Raw genomic sequence first — 19,669 nt, forward strand, 5'->3', positions numbered from 1 at the left:
CCAGATTTCTCAACAACAGAACTTAAAATCACAAGGAAAATGTTAACTTCCTCAAGATTAGCAATAAAATGACAAGGCAACCATATGCTGGTATTGAGTCATGGAGTAAAAAGAAGTTTCCTGCAGACATAGGGTATCTGCTTTAACACTCCGTAAAGTATTATCAGCAGAGTAATTACTGCTACAAGGTTCATAGGAAAACAAGCACCAGACCTGGGAGCACAGAAAGTGAGCCATGGGACTGCCATCGTGGGAACCAGCTGGGGGCCTAGATGCCTCCTCCAGAAAACAGGCAGTCTTCTCTCTGTAGCAAGCTGTCCTTGTGCCATCAGAATGCACCCAAGAGGACTGTCACTATTCATGGATTCCCCACTCCTTTTCCCTCATCTAATCCCAGACCTGAGATAGCTCTGAGAACACACATTTCATGACCAAAAAAAAAAAAAAGAAAGCTTGGAAAGCTACTGACTTCGGGTGTAATAACATAGCAAGGTAATGACAGAACTCCTCTGAGCTTCTAGAAACAAAAGAGGAGAGAAAGCAAAGACTCAGGAATCTCTACAGAGTATAAATGCCCCCACATATGATTTGACATAGACTGAAAAGTCATTTCAGACATTTCTTTCTCTACTCAGCAAATGCTCATTATCACAAGGAAGACTGCCACCCCATTATACACTAGGAATAAGAACTCATAGGATTCTGGTTTTTCACTAAAGAGAACTTCAGGACTTCTGATTGTTCAAACTGTGCCAGAAAAGACAGCTTGGGAGGTGGTCAGTATTGCAGCCATAAGCATTCTGATTTTTGGAAAAATCAAATGTAGGCAAGAAGAATGAAATAGTTATATACATTTTCACCAAGGCTATGATAGCTTTCCCTCTGTAAGTCAAGCAGGTCAGAAAAGAATGTCACCAAGTAGTTGTCTTGGGGGTAGTCAGAAGTTTGCAACTGTGTAAGTGGAAGCTGGAACTGAGATCCACTTGTGCTATCACTCACTGATTGTAATTTTATCATCTTTCAAAAAGCCTGTGGATTACTAAACTATCCAAACTTTGATCTACTTATGTCAACCAATCAACCAATAAGAACTGAAAGAAGTACTTCTTTTGTATAACCACACAGACTGGTAATATATACAGATACTTAAGACAATCAGCAAAATGTAAGCCTATAAAGAAATCTTCAAATACCAGGAAGAAGACAAAGAGGTTTCCTCAGAGATACATAAACACACACATATATACAATTAAGACATAACCTCCTTCCATTCTTTTTTCTTTTTTAATTTCATGTGAACCCTTCACTTAAAAAGTAAAAATATCTAGACTTCCATTCTATTTAAATACATTCAAGCAAAGCTCTGGGGAAGGTTTCCAGGGAGTTGGATTGCTTCGAGATTGGCCATGCATTAAATAAAGCTTTGTCTAACGAAAGTGAAAGAGTAACTGATGGTATCTGTACATTCACTCTGCACAAGGTTACTGTGACTCAAAAGCATTACTCGAAGACAAAGAACAAATCGGATCCCAGCTCTGGAGACTCACACTCTGCCTCTGCCAGCAGCCCTGCCGGCTCACACACTCTCTGAGGGCCAACCACCTGCTTCCTGAAGAATCTGTAATCTACCTTCTCCATTAGTTCCCCCAAGGTGTCTCCTCCTTTACACAAGTGCCCCCCTTCATTCATTTCACTGCATTCACCTTTCATCTCTAAGAGATTCATTCCTGATAAGTGTGCCAGGGTTCACTGTAACATCGAAACCAAAAAGAAAAGCCTTCAGCATTGCATTTTATAATGAAACAAAAACTCCAATTCTCAGAGTCTACTGAGCTAGAACTAAAAGCCAATGCAGCAAGGGATTCATTCCTGAGACCTGGCTTCTTTTCACATTACCTGCTTCAGTGTACTTCAATCCCACTTTTTCTTCGGTGTCCTTTGTCTTCGGTGGTGGCCAGACAGCCTGGAGTCTGCCAGGAATCCTATCATCCTGCTCAGTGGGACTGTGGTCAGGCTGTGGGAAAAATGGGCAGAGAAAAGTTTAAGTTCAATAAAATGTGACCAGAGTCAACTAAACCCTGAGAATGCACTCACTCCAAAATTAATTCTAATCGCCAGTTGCATATTGCTTTCACTCGCTGCAACTGAAACAACTCACTACAATACAATCCTTTTCCAGAAATGTAAAGTGATCAGCTGGAGTGGGAAAACGAAAGGACTTAAGGCCAAGTATTACACGACCTTCAATAAATGATTTTTAGCATGTAACTCTTTTAAAAAAAAAAAAAACACATTAATACACTTTGAGCTGAAGATACAAATGTACTATAATTTGGTACATTTATAGGTATGTTTACAAATATACCCCAAACAACTCCAGGGTTAAAGATATAAACCAGTTTTGCACTTTCCATGAACATTAGTTCTTGGTCAAGATAACACTTTAAGACATTCACATTGATCAATTCTTTTTTTTTTTCTTTCCTACAAAAAAAAAAAAAAAATGAATGAGTTTGCTTTCACATTCAAGCTATTTTTACAGGGGTTGATTTTACAACCAAGAGAATGGTATGTTGTATTTAGTTTTTAACTGCAACCCAAGATAATTTTTCTAAAGACCTTAAAGTTAACATTTTAACTAATCAAATGTATGAGGGAATGATAATTATATGCAGGTTGAAACTAAGCAAAAAATTCTACTCACTGCCCTTATGAACTTTTAAGATCCACTGAACAAGTGCTTGCTAGTCCTTACAAATTTCCTGAATACTTTTTTAAACAATTGTCACAGTTTTCACTAATCAGATGGTTACTATGTGCTAACTTCATTTATTCTTCACAACTACCATATAAAATAAAGGTTATTTTCATCATTTTGCTGATGAAGACTGAGGATCAGAGAAGATCAAGGTCACCCAACCAGTAATTGGTGGAGTTAGAATTATAACCCAGGTCTCATTCTAAACCCAGTCCTCAATCAGGATGCCTTGTAACCAACACAGAACAGTTTAATCACATCACAAACATGTATTTGGCCAAGTGACCAATTTTCAAAGGAAAAATACAGTTTTCACAGAGGTATAATTAAGTGGGAAGGAAGTCTGGGCTACATTTCCATATTGCATTGATTCTGATGCTGCCTGGTTTTTAGAAGCACATTTACTATTAATGTTTAAACTCAGAGTAACAGTTTCCTTTTCTGATCTGCACATCTTTACTTACACCTTTCTTACAACAACCCAGAGAAATATAAGAAAGAAAGAAAATGCTCCAACTCCAAAATGCTGTCCAACTCCAAACTCCTTACAAGGGCCACTTGATAATATCATCTTTCACCTAGACGAGGGTCACTAAGAGTAGGTAACTAAGATTCTCTTTGACAGGAAACCCGAAAAGAAACATGGCCACATCACACTTTATGACAAATCACACAACCCAACTGCTACGTACGCTTTTGGAATCTGAGGGGCCATCCGCAGGCCTTGACCTTGACCGCTCAAACACAGCTCTTAGGGACTCCTTCTCATGCCTCATCTTGCGCTTGAGAGCTTCCAGCTCAGAGGTGTCAGCCGTGGACCCCTTTTTGGGGGGACGGATGAATAAGGCTTTAAAGGCCTCCAAGGCAGTCTCTGGCGGCTTTGGCTTGACCTCTCCTCCCTGGGTTTGGGCTTCTCCAGGGTCGCTCTGGCTCTCCTGAGGTGCACCACAGCCCATCTCTTCCCCTTTGGGCTGTTCAGGGTCTTCTGCCTTTGGTTCGGCTTTGGGAACATCAATGTTGAGCAGCTGAGAGAGCTGCTCCAGGAGCGTGGGAGTGGCCTTTGGATAGTTTGTTTTCTCTCCCTTCTTCACTGTTGGAGGCCCTGCCTGTGCCAGGGACCGCTGGACTGGTTGGGTCAACTTGAGCAAAGCCAGATCCCCATCCTTTGGTTTAATTTCAGTGATGGTCTCCCCACCCTCGGCTGTGGCTCCCTTCTTCAGCACACGAAGCCCACTGAAAAAAGCTGGAAGCTGGAAGGACTTCTCTCCAGGGACTTCTTTTTTGGAAGAGGTGTTCTCGGTGACACCAACACTTGCGTCCTGGTCTGCTGTCGCAGGTGGAGCTATGGAAGCTTCTTCTCCAGCTTCTCGCCGGCAGGGGCTGTGCTCTGTCCGAAGGCCACCTTTGTCGGGTTCCAACTTGCAGCTTATCTCCTGCAAAGTTCTTTGAGGACCTTCTCCGCTGAGCTCTGCATCACCCCTGTCACTAAGGGCAGTATTTTCCCTTCCATCTCCTGGCTTTTCTTGGGGTTCCTCAGATGGCTCAGATAAAACACCACCAGGGAATCTGGGGCTGTTGGTCTTGCTTCCCTCTTCTGGTTCCTGGCCTCCATCATCAGAGTCAGAATCACTGGTGGTGTTCACCAGGGTCCCTCGAACCAAAATGACATTGTCTTGGTTCACATTCAAAGCAGCGAGTGGAAGCAGCTCTTGTCCAGGGAGAGAAATCTGGGCCTCTTCTTCTCCCCTAGGACTTCCCTCCAACTCCATCTGCGTCTCCACCTTTGTCTTCCCATCATTTCCATGGTCAGGTGGAACCTGAGCCTCTGCCTCCTGCAGATCCGATCCACTACTGGACTCCACCACTAAATTACGGAAGGCTTTCAGCACCGCGTCTTCCTCTTCGGGTTTCACAGATTCCAATTTACTCGTGAACCCAAAGAGGGATTTCATAGAGAACTTGGTCAGGATCGACAGCGCCGGGTCAAGTCCGGCTTCAGGTTTTTCTGGCTTCGAGCCATCACTGCCACTGAGAACGTTTCCACCTTCCTCCATGTCCCAGCAGTGCCCTGGGTGGCAATTCTCACTTCTGCTACCTTCCCCTGCTCTCTCAGTTTCTGCACTCCATCGGCTCTTAACTTCCAGAACGGAGAACCACAGGGGCCGGCCGGTGGATTCAGCCGCAGCGCGATCACACTCGGCCCGGCCCTGGTCCCTCCCGAGCCCTCCTTCCGGTTTGCGCGGGGATGGGGCGCCCGGGGCAACTGTAAAAAGTCCGCGGGGCTCTAAGCCCAGAAGCGGCTGAGGCTGCGCACCTTACTACACACGGGCTGGGAGGCTGCTCCTCTGGGACTTCCGTATTTATTCCCGGGGACAAAAGGCTTTTTGTCGTAGGGAAAATCAGCCTGCCCCCACTCATCCCAGCCCAGGATTTGCCACGAGCCCCGCCCCAGTGCCGGCGGTCCGCCGGGTGGCTTTCAACTTCCTCATTGGTGAGCAAGGGAGGCTCCAGAGAGTGCTGAGCGGGCAAGCTGATCCCGACAGCCTTCAACCACCCCGCAGAGCAGCCCAGGAAGTTCAAAAGTGAATCAGCAGAAAATAACTGAAATACTTCTTGCGGGCTCTTTTGGCATCTAAATCACGGTCAGAAGCCTGTGCCATCCAAGCAAAAAAAACAAAAAAAAAACAAAAACTAGCAGTGCACACAGACCGACAGCTACTTAGAAAGCCCGAAGCCAAGAAATATTTAAAAGGGAAGAAAGAAATAGATCATCTCAAAGTGCCAAGGACTCTCAAAAGCAGTTAATTTACTACCCTTGAAGCTTTTTCTTTCCTTTTTTTTTTCTTCTTTTTTTAAGTGCTTTCTTCCGCTTCCCTGCAGGTTTCATCTGGAATGCAGATTTTAGCTTCCAGCAAAGAAAAACCAACAGGACTGGTTTAGATTACTGCTGTTTTAGCTCTGCCCTGCTGTCACAGTGTTCTACAAACAGGTACTTAGGCAAGCACGCCCACCACGCCCACTGTCCACCAGCCTCAGGGTGGTACAGTAAACAGCCCCAGTCAGGAAGGAATGATAACCCTCCACTCTCTTGGGCTAACCTTGGGCTTCTGTTCAGCAGCTCTAACTTCCTAGCTTTCTTAGCAATCCTGCTGGCCAGAGGTCACCCCTCTGTGCTCCAGCCATCCAACCTACAAATTGAAACCTAGCATGGTACAAAGTTACACACAACCTGCCTTGTTAGGCAAAGCAATTCATTAAAAAGGTCCCCAAGGAGCCACATTCCCCTAAAGGGAAAAACATCTGAAAGGTCTCTATCAGGGCTCTGTCACAGACCCATTTGCCTAAAACAAAAACAGGAAAGACAAAACCACCACCAAACATCAGCTCAGTGTAGTTTCCAGTGGGGTACAAGCTGGGCACCTGGCAATGAAGGACATGGAAAAATTGCAGCTCTGTCTCCTAGCAGCATACCTGCCTCTTGGGGCAGCTTCCTGTTGTACCTGAAGGTCTCTCAGTGTTTACCAGATCCTATTGAGTCAGCAGGCATTTAGTAAGCACCTGGAATGGATAAGGCACTGTGCTGGATCAAGAGAGCCAGACTGGCTTAATAGTTATCATGGTTTAATAGTAATCACCGGCTCTCTGAACAAAGCTTCGAGAAGATTGAGCCCAAGCGTTAAATGCAAACAAATTTATTCTGCAAAACAGAAGCTGTAGCCATAAGCAAAACAGCTGTCTTGCTTTATCTGCAGCAGGGAATGGCTGCGGCTTCCACACTGCTAACTTGAATTGTGTTCTCCACTGAGAAATTCTGATCACAATAATAAATTTCCAGTGTGATGTGTTCAAAAGAAACCTTCACACAAAAAGGGTACATATGATTATAGCCCATCAACTCTTATAGGAAAATTAAAACAGTATTTCCTCATCCCTGATTTGACCTTGTATCTAAATGGATAATTTCCTGGTTGCTCCTGATCCCAGTATATTTTGAGATTATTAAATAGGGCATGGTTAATCAAAAGGCCACCACAACACTCAGGAAAATTCATTTGTGCCGTTTAAGCCTCATAACAAGTTTCCTATCTAAAGGAAATGCCTGTTGATAAAACCATACTTCTGCTTCTTCAGGACAGAAAAAGAAAAAGGAATCATTACATCTGATCATAAGATCAATCTTCTGAAGAACCAAGTAGACCAGTCAACATACGGGTGAGGGGAAGAGACATGGCACATATTTGTTGTTCTTTAACCGAGAAAGCTCCATTTTCTCAGACATAATTATTGACTTCCAGAATAAGTTTTTAAGCACTTTCAGCAAAATGGGACATAAACTAGAAGGCTCTTCTACATTACAGCATGGAGTGGAAATACAAAGTTCTAGCACCTTCTCAATACCCACGGACACAAATACAATGTCGTGGGAATCTTGGGTCCCAGGGAGACAATTTGATTCCAGTCCCTTGGTTTAGGGTAGATAAGGTATTATTAGGTTCATTTTAAAAATGAAGCAACCATGGCCAAGAGAGTGCAACCAAGCAAAGGCGCACAGCTAATAAGTGGATGATGTTAATAATATGTAACATTTATTAGGTGTTTACAAGCACTGTTCTAGTTGCTCCATGTGTATTAACTGATTAGTATACAGCTAACTATGGGCTTCCCTGATGGCTTAGTGGTAAAGAATCCACCTGTGAAGCAGGAGACACAGGTCTGATCCCTTGGTGGGGAAGATCCCTCAGAGAAGGAAACGGCAACCCACTTCAGTATTCTTGCAGGGGAAATCCTACGTACAGAGGAACGTGGCAGCTTACAGTGCATAGGGTCACAAAAGAACTGAACAACTTAGCAACAGAACATCAACAACACCTAACTATGAGGTTGGTATTATTTTTCTTTTTCCTGTTTGGGAACTGAGGCATGGAAAGATGATGTAACTTGCTCATATTCACAAGAAGAACTGGAACTTGAATCAAGGCAATCAGGCCACAGAATCCACAATCACTCTTCCAAAACCCTGAGCCCTGCTTCCTGCCATAATAGGACTCCACATCCACCTGCATCTTAAAATGTGCAGGCGTGTCAGCCCGGTTAGGTGGTGGGGTCTCACTAGGGCATGTATTGTACCTTACCCTCTGAAATGATACAGAAGACTGACTTCACGAAAAGAAAAAAAATATGGGCGGGACTATTCTTTTCCCGTGTAAATTTAGAGGGGAAATCTAGACAGGCTACTTAGAAAAATCAAGCAAAAATTCCCTAGCTGGCTTTCTACTGGTCACAGACAAGACACATAATCCTCAGGACTCAAACTTACCAGAAGGCTTTCCAGTTTACCTATACAATTCTCCTTCATTTAGGAAAATGAACTATCACAAAGATGCATTCATCCAACAATCATTGTCAAGCACCAACTCTATACGAGGCTTCTGGGACATAAAGATGAAGAAACTCCAGCCCTCTACCTTGATGAAACATGAAGTTTAACAGGGGAAATCAGCCATGAAAGAGGTGATTCTTGTTCAGAGACCGTAACTTAGTACTTTATACTCCAGACTCAGTTTAATTAGCAATAGGTGGACCTAAGACAATTTTGAATGAATGCAAGTTATGACCATAAAAATATGAAGATAAGTAAGAAAGAGCAGCATGGTAATTTAAAGAGATTTTTGAATAGTGACTCTTTCAGGACACTCATTCTCATGACTATGAGAAATGTTACAACATCTGGTCATTTAGGGAATGGAAAAATGTTTCAGGCCATAGTAGTTTTCAAATAAGCAGCCTATAAATCTGATCTTAGTTGGGCGGTCTTGAAAAATTCATCTATTTAATGCTCTAACATTCTCAGAGGGAAAAATAATCACCTCTTTTGGACATTATTTTTGTCTTATTCTATGATACACGTTTTTAAAGTACCTACCATGCAAAACCAGTAACAGCCAAGACTTTCTCCTTTACAACCTCACCTTATTCTCTTTTGTTCTAACCTCAAGATACTTAAGTTCTCTAATAGCTACCTATGCAAGAGGCCAGATTAAAAATTATCTACTTTGGACAGCTAGTTGAAACAGGCATGATCAATATCAGGTAGGATAACTCACATGTTGCTTTTTGTAACTATTTGTTACAAACAATCAGCACCCAGTTATGTGAAAACTGAAGAGAATTTATGTGGAGAATTTACTACTAATGAATTCTCCATGTTCCTCCCATCTCACCATCTTCTCAGATTGAGGCTGGAGCTAACTGAACCTCATGGCAATGAGAACATCATTCCAATAAACAACACCTAGTGAGATAAGCCTAAAAAAAAGGTTGTAATAAACAAAAAAGAAGGGATATCATCTCCTGGAAGTAGTAGAACCTAGCTTCTTGATTCTCATAATGATTAAAGTAATGAGCATTAAAAATTTTTCAAAATCAATTTGCAGAAATGGCACACGGTCTAAAGCAAAAACTTCCTAAAGCCCCTTGCTCCCCACCTCACACACTCTTTGCAGCACTCTGCCATGTCACTCAGCTTAGAGAATTCCTTCCCACCCATATTCTCATAAAACCCTCTCCCAGTGTTCTCCCAGAAAGGCAAGGGAAAAGTGTAGCAAGTGAGATTAATTTCATGGTATCAGGCTAAATGATTCTCATGTTTCTCCTTATCCAATATGCTCCAAGTTCTGGGCCTGATTTTTCATGACTGCTTCCAGCTTCTAGGGATTCAACTAGGTTAATGGAATGACTGCTTAAGAAAAGTAGAAGTTAAAATTAGTAAGAGTATGTAAGATTGTAGAAACTATTTCTGTGCAAGAGAAGTGTTTCGAGCAATGGACTGGGAAAAGTAAGTAAGCAAACTATGAAGAAAGATGTAAGTGAGGTAATGGGTGGAGATGGGGTTTTGTTCAGGAATTCAGGATGGGGTTCAGGAAGCATGTTTTAAATATGTGACACTTAATTAAGTGAGCTCTGAGGAAATAAGGACATACAAGTACTCAAAAAGACATTTGTTAAATGAATGAGATGCCAGATGAAACAAGTATAAGATAATGGAAGAAGATGGGTAGAATCAAATTGTTGGGAGGCTTAAGAGGACTTCAGAAGGACTAGAAATCAAGAAGCTCAACATTCATGTTTTAAAGATGGAGACATTTGGAGTCAAGAGAAGCTAGCTAACTGTACCCATTCATGAAGCTCAAGTGTAGTCATAGGATAGGAAATGACACATCGCCCTCCTGCCTTGGCATGTGATCATACCTTCTTCCTGATCAGCAGCTTCTTTAAGTTCATTTTCCACATCTTGAAAATGGAGTTATGAGGCCAAACCAAGGACAGAACCGGAGGCCTCCCTAGGCTTACTCCTTCCATTTCAGGCAGCGCTCTGCCAGGCTTCACTATGCGAAGAAATCCCCCTGCTATCTACTGCAGTGCTTCCAACAGCCCCTCTCGCTCAGCCTCGGAAAAGCTAGCAGCTGTTTTCACTGATTGAAGACAAAACAGGCTGCATCCGCTGATAGCAACAACCGGACTCAGGATTAAGGCCTTTTTCTGTCCAGCCATCTTGGTGCTAAATGTTTCTAAGACTGGTTCCGCTGAGCTATATTCAAAGTCTCTGTGGAAGTGGGTTGAATGTTGGTAACAAACATTCCCTTCTCCTCTGAAAAGGAAGAGGAGAGGCCAAGGCATACTCATGAAGCTGAAGAAGAGTTAAGAACCTGGTTCTGGGTCCTGGGCTCACATCCTACCCTACTCCTGCAAGAAACTTGACCTTGGGCAAGTTATATAAGCAACCTGGGTCTCAGCTTCCCCTCCTAGAAACTTGGAATAAGAATGGCTCCTTCTGTGTGGGTTATTAGAAGGATTAAATAAATGAATATGTGTTCCACATTCTCATCAGTGCCTGACACAAAATAAGTCCCATATGGATGTGATATGTTTTCAGAACAAAGGAACAGCTTACTTAGGGGCATCAACTGATATCTAACAATGTTTTTTAGCCTCGTCAATATGAAGCAAGTATTTACCCATGAAATGAAGGCCCAAGCAGGAAACTGCCCCGCCCAGCTCCCTCCTACCTATGCTCCAGGACAGAGGAGCCATTTGGTCTGAAAAAGATTATTCCCTATCAGTTCAGTGCAGTTCAGTTCAGTCACTCAGTCGTGTCGAACTCTTTGCGACCCCATGAATCGCAGCATGCCAGGCCTCCCTGTCCATCACCAACTCCCGGAGTTTACCCAAACCCATGTCCATTGAGTCGGTGATGCCATCCAGCCATCTCATCCTCTGTCGTCCCCTTCTCCTCCTGCCCTCAATCCCTCCCAGCATCAGGGTCTTTTCCAATGAGTCAACTCTTCGCATGAGGTGGCCAAAGTATTGGAGTTTCAGCTCCAGCATCAGTCCTTCCAATGAACACCCAGGACTGATCTCCTTTAGGATGGACTGGTTGGATCTCCTTGCAGTCCAAGGGCCTCTCAAGAGTCTTCTCCAACACCACAGTTCAAAAGCATCAATTTTTTGGCACTCAGCTTTCTTCACAGTCCAACTCTCACATCCATACATGACCACTGGAAAAAACATAGCCTTGACCAGACGGACCTTTGTTGGCAAAGTAATGTCTCTGCTTTTTAATATGCTATCTAGGTTGGTCATAACTTTCCTTCCAAGGAGTAAGCGTCTTTTAATTTCATGGCTGCAGTCACCATCTGCAGTGATTTTGGAGCCCCCCAAAATAAAGTCTGACACTGTTTCCACTGTCTGCCCATCTATTTCCCATGAGGTGATGGGACCAGATGCCATGATCTTAGTTTTCTGAATGTTGAGCTTTAAGGCAACTTTTTCACTCTCCTCTTTCACTTTCATCAAGAGGCTTTTTAGTTCCTCTTCACTTTCTGCCATAAGGGTGGTGTCATCTGCATATCTGAGGTTACTGATATTTCTCCCGGCAATCTTGATTCCAGCTTGTGCTTCTTCCAGCCCAGCGTTTCTTCTCTTCCAGCCCAGTTATTCTCAGATGTACTCTGAATATAAGTTAAATAAGCAAGGTGACAATATACAGCCGTGACGTACTCCTTTTCCTATTTGGAACCAGTCTGTTGTTCCATGTCCAGTTCTAACTGTTGCTTCATGACCTGCATATAGGTTTCTTAAGAGGCAGGTCAGGTGGTCTGGTATTCCCATCTCTTTCAGAATTTTCCACAGTTTATTGTCACCTACACAGTCAAAGGCTTTGGCATAGTCAATAAAGCAGAAATAGATGTTTTTCTGGAACTCTCTTGCTTTTTCAATGATCCAGTGGATGTTGGCATTTAATCTCTGGTTCCTCTGCCTTTTCGAAAACCAGCTTGAACATCTGGAAGTTCACGGTTCATGTATTGCTAAAGCCTGGCTTGGAGAATTTTGAATTACTCCCTATAGACTGTTGTTATTGTTGTTCAGTCGCTAAGTCATGTCCCACTCTCTGTGACTCCATGGACTGCAGCCCGCCAGGCTCTGCTATCCATGGGGTCTCTCCAGGCAAGAATGCTGGAGAGGGTTGCCATACCCTCCTCCAGGGGAGCTTCCCAACCCAGGGATCTTCTCCTGCTTTGGCAGGTAGGTTCTTTACCACTGGGCCACCAGGGAAGCCCTCCTTATAGATAGGCCTACTAAATACCATGCCTCCCGATACCATATCTGTGCCATGAGTGAGTTGAACTCCAAAGAAAATTCTTTCAAGGGGTCAGTGCTCTCTGGATTGTTTTTGTCCATCTGAAGAAAATAATTAGCTTGAAATGTGGCTACTATAGATGGTTACAAAGTTCACCTGTTTTTATTATTATACTTTTCCTCTGTTCCAAGATGATTTTTAAATCAGCTCAATCATTTCAGGGGGAAAAAAATCTATGAATTCAGATTTTTTCCAGAAGATCCTTTGCTTAAGAATCTGTTGACACATGCTGATGCTGTGTGTTCCCTTAGTACTGAGACTTCCCTCCCTTTAGAGAAGGGTGTTCCCAGACAATGACTGGCCTGGGAGACCAGCCAAGGTGTCATAGCAGAGCAAGGACCATTTTTTGTTGTTGTTTTTAGGCCAACTCATTATACTTCAAAGGTGTACCAACTACACTGAAAATGTCCTTACTCTTACAAATACAAAGATCAAGTTTGAAATGGTTATTACATTACTGCTTAGGGTCTTGTGTTTGTGTATGTGTGGGTGTGCATGGTCTTTGTGATATTATGGACTGTAGCCTGCCAGGCTCCTCTGTCCATGGGATTCTCCAGGCAAGAATACTGGAGTGGGTTGCCAAGCCCTCCTCCAGGGGATCTTCCCAACACAGGAATTGAACCTGCATTTCTGGCATTGTAGGTAGATTCTCTACCCACTGAGCCACCTGGGAAGCTCGCTTAGGGTCTTACTGTCAGCTATTTCTAAGATTGACTCCAACAAGCAGTATCAAAGACTCTTTGGAAATGGATTCAATGTCCATGACAAAATAAAATACTGTAAGGAAAAGGAAAGGCTGTGACTTACTTGGGAAGCTGGAGAGGAACGGAAAAAGAAGAATTCTTTAAGGTAAAGAATTTCCTGGGAGAGGTTTTTTAAGAGTTTTGTAGCTTTCTCAAATGACTAATAGTTTTGTCCCACAGAAATAACCACTACAGAAGGCATGGAGTCCATGGAAACAGTATTTCACTGTGGCTAAAGTTGTTCATGATAAAAGTTGTAGATACAGATCTGGACTCTAACGAACCATATGCATCTCTTGATACTTTTATTCTCCTTCTTCCTGAGTATGAAGCTAGACAGCCATTGGCTTCACTATAACAAGGTATCTTTTTTGTCCTTCCTTAGTTTTTAAGAAGTAAAAGTTATCTTGAGAACACTTGTTGCAACACCAAAGATCTAGTCATCAATTTATTTTAAAGTAGACAAAAGAAAAATTAGGGAAGATGATGATTTGCCCAAAACAAAACGAAGGTGGATAACAAAGACATGCGTGAGGGACATGCATTATTTTAGGGTGTCATTGTCCCAAGTAGGCACCATGCTAGGTTCCTTATGCAACCTTTCTATTACCTTAATCCTCCCAGAAACTCTAGGAGAAGGGTGTCAGTGACCCCATTTTATAGGTGCTGTTCATGGCAAGTTTCTGTAATGATGGAAAAGCCCTGTATCTGTGTCATGCAATGCAGCAGATACTAGCCACAGGTGGTCTTGGAGCACTTAAAATGTTCCTAATGTAACTGAGGAACTACGTTTTAAATTTTATTTCATCTTAATTAATATCCATAGGTGGCTGGTGACTACTGTTTGGTCACTGCTTTTGATGTTAACATTGAGGTTCAGGAAAACTAGGACACTTCTAAGATTACACAACCAGTGAGTAGCAGAGTCAGGATCTGCACTGGATCAGCCTGATTCTAAATGTACCTTCTTTTCATCACAATAAGTCAAAGAACGATAGAATTTTGTAGTAGTTCTCTTTCACACTGAAACATCAGAGTGAGGGCAAATATTATAGATGATCAGCTGGTTACCAGATGATCTGGGTTACCAGAACCCAATGGCCACTGCAGTTAGAGTTGGCAGAGAGCAGAAAGGACAGAGAATCAATACTGATTCCTTGAAGTTAATATATCATTTAGTCATTTTTAAAGAAAAAATATGGAAACCAATGTGAAGGCATTAAAATTACCAAGGAGAAAGTAAGCTAAGCATTGTCACAAAAGTGAAAGTGCTAATTGCTCAGTCCTGTCCGACTCTCTGCAACCTCATGGACTATGCAGCCCACCAGACTGCTCTGTCCACGGATTTCCCCAGGCAAGCATACTGGATTGGAGAGCTATTTTCTTCTCCAGGGGATCCTCACAAGTGTGGTCCTATTCCTAACCACAGTTAAGAGAGGACAAAGGAAAAAAGAGGGGAGCATAGCCATGGATTTGAAGTGAAACACACTTGGGTTCAACACAGGATCTCACTAGTTACACACAAACTGTGACGCGTAGGCAAGCTCTTTAGCTCTATGAACCAGTGTTTACATATATAAAATGGGGGAAATATTTAACTCACGGGACTGCTCTAAGAATTAAATGTGCGAATAGCCCTGACCCAGTGCTTGCTCACTTCCCCACAGCCGCTTGATAAATACTGACCACTATTACTGTGGAGCACGTGTAGCTACAGGGATCAATAGAGTGGAAAAAAGAATCATAGTTCCATAATTTTGAAATGTAGTCACTGTTGCCTCCACTTTGTACACTATTTTAATTTGGGACTTAAACCAAACAAGTATATATAGTGCTACTGTCATTTTCAACACTCTAAGAATTTTCATGAAATATTCTGGAGAAATGTTACAACAGTTCCTAGAATCACGGTCATTTACTTCCTGTAGCTCGAAAGGGACATTTATAATGCTCATACTCAGGACAGTTATAGTGCTGCAGTTCTTAATGAAATTCAGAAGCAATAATCATATATTAAGATGGCTTAATTAAAACATGTAAAAATCAAAAGGCAAGAGAAAAATAATCGGGTCATAAAAACTGGAGCCTTATGTTAGCATAGGAGTGCTCTCAAACATTCTCTAGGCAAAGGCTTCTGTGTTTCAAATTCTAAATGGGTCAAATGGGATGTAATTTTTTAACCACAAATTCCCATTTCTATCTCAGAAAAGACAGAAAATACTTTTCCGAAATCCACACATGGAACATAAATGATACATGTAGAAAGAGACCAGCTTTAAAGAAATAATGTGAAGCTCATAGTCTAAGCAAGGCACACAAAATTGCAGTTTGGGGGGCAGAAAAGGGAGGCTTAAAAAAACGGAACCCATTCTAAGGGAACAAAAAAGCAATCATTTGAATTTTAGAGAAGCTAAATGAAATATTTCAGTGCAATATTCCAATCATTTAAATAAAATTCATCTACACGTTTCTCACCGATTTTATAAAACTCAGTTCTAATCTGTGGTCTTTCAGGGTCTGAGAGTGTAAGTGTGTCTACGTGTATACTTCAAGACTCCGGTTTTATGCAGACAGCTATTTTGCTTCATGTCAGGAGAGAGGAAATGAGAACAAGTGTTATCAAGATAAAAAAAAAAGTGAATTTCACAATTCCATTAACCACTAAGGTGTCCAATGGTTAAGTCAAACTTACTCTTTTTGTTTTATAAAGAAATCTGGGATGTTATTAGATTTGTTGTGATCTTGCCATTTATAGAGAGGACAAGTACATGTCAAGGGAAGTGTGAGAAATGGCCTAAGAACTGGGCTTTATGGCTGGCATAAACTAGGGTTTCTATTTAAATGTATACCAACCTTCCACACCAGTTGCAAAAGTGAAACTAATTTGAAAGAGATAACTGATTAAATTTCATGGGCTTTAGGAATAAAAGCAGATAACTTTTTTCCAGCTGCTTTGTCATGACTTAAAGTGCTGAGGAGTTTATAAGAAGCAAGCGTACTTTTCCAGGTCCATCAATAATTCATCCCTTCCAACTGTCCTTTTTGCCCGAATCATTTCTTGATCATTTATCACACAGCCCACAGACACACAATCTCTGTCTCTTTCTCTTTCACACACTCACACATATGTACTCACACATGCGAATATACACACTCCTCCAGAAAACAAACTAGTTGGCTAATTCTGAATTCACTTCACTTGCAAATATAAGCCCCATTGTCCTGAATATGCTAATGGTTTGGGGAAGTCCACCTTAGCTTTAAGCAGTAGGCTCTCATTGGCTTCCATGAAAGATGAGCCCAAGATGTGGTCCTTTCCACGGACTGCGTGCGTGCTCAGTCACTTCAGTTGTGTCCGACTCTTGCAACCCGACGGACTATATAGCCCACCAGACTCCTCTGTCTGAGGGCCTCTCCAGGCAAGAATACTGGAGTGACGTTGTCACGCCCTCCTCCAGGGGATCTTCCCGGCCCAGGGATCAAACCCATGTCTCCCGCATCTCCTGCATTGCAGGCAGATTCTTTACTACCTGAGCCACCAGGAAAGCCCAGGCACTGCAAAGACAGCATATCCGAAAGCCCTCTGCATTCATTCTTTTTTTTTTTTTTGATTTTTATGCATTTTATTTTCAACTTCATTAATATCTGCTTTTGTCTTTTGGTTTGACTTGCTGCTCTTTTTAGAGTTGTATACTTAGTACATTGTATAATACTTAGTACATATCAGCCTTCTTTTTAAATATATACATTGTAAGGCTTTAAATTTCCTCTAAGTACAGCTTTAGCCTCATCCTAAGTTTATTCAGTTCAGATAGTTTTCCAGTTTCCATTGTGATTTCTTTGATCATGAGCAATATACAGTATAATTATGTTGTTTAATTTATAAATAATTGGAATTCTTATAGCTATTATTTTTCTCTTTTGGCTTCTAGCTTTATGCTATTCTTTTTTTCTTCTCCTTAGATCCCAATTATACATTTACAGATTCCCCCAGTATCCCACATATTTATATCCCTTTCAACGTTTCCTATCTTTTTTTTAAAATTTTTTTTATTAGTTGGAGGCTAATTACTTCACAACATTTCAGTGGGTTTTGTCATACATTGATATGAATCAGCCATAGAGTTACACGTATTCCCCATCCCGATCCCCTCTCCCACCTCCCTCTCCACCCGATTCCTCTGGGTCTTCCCAGTGCACCAGGCCCGAGCACTTGTCTCATGCATTCATTCCTTGCGGCTGAAGCTAATTGATGGTTGTGGAGTTTGTCTTTTAGGAGTGAAGGAATGTGGAGGGGCTGAAATCTGCTCATGTTCCCACCAGTGTTCCCCCATTAACTGTAAAGACCAAAGGTCTAAGGCATCCAGTGTTCCATGTGAGAATCTGTTGTAGAATCTTCACTGGACTGAGTTCCGTGGGGTGATTTTGGTTGTGGTTTTAATTCTCAAGCCTTCTCACTGATTATGGGGGCTAACTCCTATCTATACAATGAATTTGGTTCTTCAATTAGAAATAAAACAGAAACAAACAAACAAAGTATCCAACTGAGAGGTAGAGAGGCTTAACATTTAAGCACCTGTGTCCAGTCAGACAGACTTGGGTTCAAACCCTTGCACCTGACTTGACTGAACCTCTCTCCTAACTTATACAATAGGTACAAGGGGTGGCGCCTGGCATTCAGCCAGTAGTCAATACATGGCAGTCTGTCACTGGTGTAGACACTTAAGGTTGGGTGTGGACTTGGTAATTATATCCTTCTGTTCGTAAGACGTAATTACTTGGAACCCGATGCTGTGTCCTCCCCCAGACAATGAACCCAGTTCAGCAAGGAGAACTCCAGGCCCCACAGGTGGGGTGACTGGGATGGTCCTTGGAAACCAGCATCTCCCAGAAGAGTGCAAGGTCTGTGTTCTAAACACTGCATGTGAAACCCTACTTTCAGCATTCATGACACCAATACAGAATCTCGATGACTGTTTACCTTTTCTGCTTTTCGTACCTTGTGGCCCATCTCAGGCCACACCTCTATCAGCATCTTTTTTCAGCCCTGCCCACATCCCTTGTTTACAGATATTTTACACAGTATCCTCCATGGTGAAAAGTCATCTCAAATGGAATCTTTAAGAAACTGCACCTGTAATAAGAAGTTAGACTTCATTTGCTCTCTAGTCTTTTCAGATTCAGTTGCCTTGATATGTCTGGCTCAAAGTGCACTAGAAAATGAGAAGCATAGCTCTTGATAGCGTCCTATAGTGGAATTTCAGAAACTGCCCTTTAAGGCTAACTGTGTAATGCTCATGCTCTAAATGGACACTCTTGGGTGACTGAGGATTTATCATGCATAGATACTACCTTAAGGCAAAATACACACATTTGGTTTATTTGGATGGTGCTCCCAAATTGATACCTAGGGTTGCCAGATTTAGTAGATAAAATACAGGACAACCAGTTAAATTTTAATTTCAGACAAACAATAAATAATTTTTCACTATGAGTATATCCTATATCATACTTATGTCCTATATAATACTTTGCAACCTCATGACCTAAAAGTGGAACTGACTGAGCAACGGGTTCTTTTGAGAACTTTCTAGATCACCCAGAATGGTCTACATGGTTTGCCACAGCAAGATGATCACCCAAACAGAACCTCTCTATGTAACAGTCTGGCTGACATGCAGCCAAGTGGCACCATTGTTGGCAGCACTGGTCACTTAAACACTGAAATATATACTGGTTGGTAAAAGATGCTGCTCCGAACCTCCCTGGTATTTTACCCTCTACCAGCTCCACCTCCTGCCATTCTCCCAAGGAACCCTTGCACCTTCTCGCAGCTCAGTAACTAAATGATGGATGTGACAGCCCACAGCATGGATGGGCTCTGAGAGCACTGTGCTAAGTGGAATGAGTCAGACAGAGAAAGATGAATACTGGATGCTCTCATTTATAGGCAGAATCTAAAAATAACCAAATTCATAGAAACAGAAAACAGATTGGTGGTTGCCAGATATGGAGGGATGAAGACAGAGGGAAATGGGTGAGATGATCAAAAAGGTACAGACTCCCAATGTAAGATTTTTAAGTCCTGGGGAAGTAAGTACAGGATGGTAACTATAGCTAACAATGCTGTATTGTGTATTTGACAGTTGCTTAGAGAGTAGATTTTGAAAGTTCTCATTGTAAGAAAAATAACTGTAACTAGATGAGGAGATAAGATGTGAAATTGTCATGGTGATCATTTTATAGTACGTATGTATATCAAAGCATTATGTTAAACATCTAAACACTTGAAACTTATACAATATTACATGTTAATTATACCTCAGTAAAATGGGAGGGGAAAAAAGGATAGCATTGGAGAAACAGAAGTGGTATGAGCCTTCAGAGTTAGGAGACTATAAATTTTGGTCTCGCTATCGGAGTAGTGACATTGTTCCTCATTTTAAAACAATAATTCACATTGAAAACATT

At 41.9% G+C, this 19,669-nt stretch overlaps 1 protein-coding gene across 2 annotated transcripts in view; it reads right to left on the reverse strand.

Annotated features, from left to right (window-relative positions):
- Positions 1-19,669, reverse strand: part of FMN1 (formin 1) — a 437,633-nt gene that overhangs the window by 318,926 nt on the left and 99,038 nt on the right. The window contains exons 1-2 of one of the 2 annotated variants that reach the window (XM_043919298.1): positions 3,451-5,180; positions 1,897-2,014 (exon numbers count right to left, since the gene is read on the reverse strand). In XM_043919298.1, coding sequence (XP_043775233.1) covers positions 1,897-2,014; positions 3,451-4,812 — 1,480 coding nt within the window. In that variant the 5' untranslated portion in view covers positions 4,813-5,180. Of the gene's footprint in view, positions 1-1,896; positions 2,015-3,450; positions 5,181-19,669 lie in introns of those variants that run through there. The other variant, XM_043919297.1, reaches the window with a different exon arrangement.

The sequence above is a fragment of the Cervus elaphus genome, chromosome 12 (assembly GCF_910594005.1).
Source record: "Cervus elaphus chromosome 12, mCerEla1.1, whole genome shotgun sequence".
Classification (NCBI taxonomy): domain Eukaryota; kingdom Metazoa; phylum Chordata; class Mammalia; order Artiodactyla; family Cervidae; genus Cervus; species Cervus elaphus.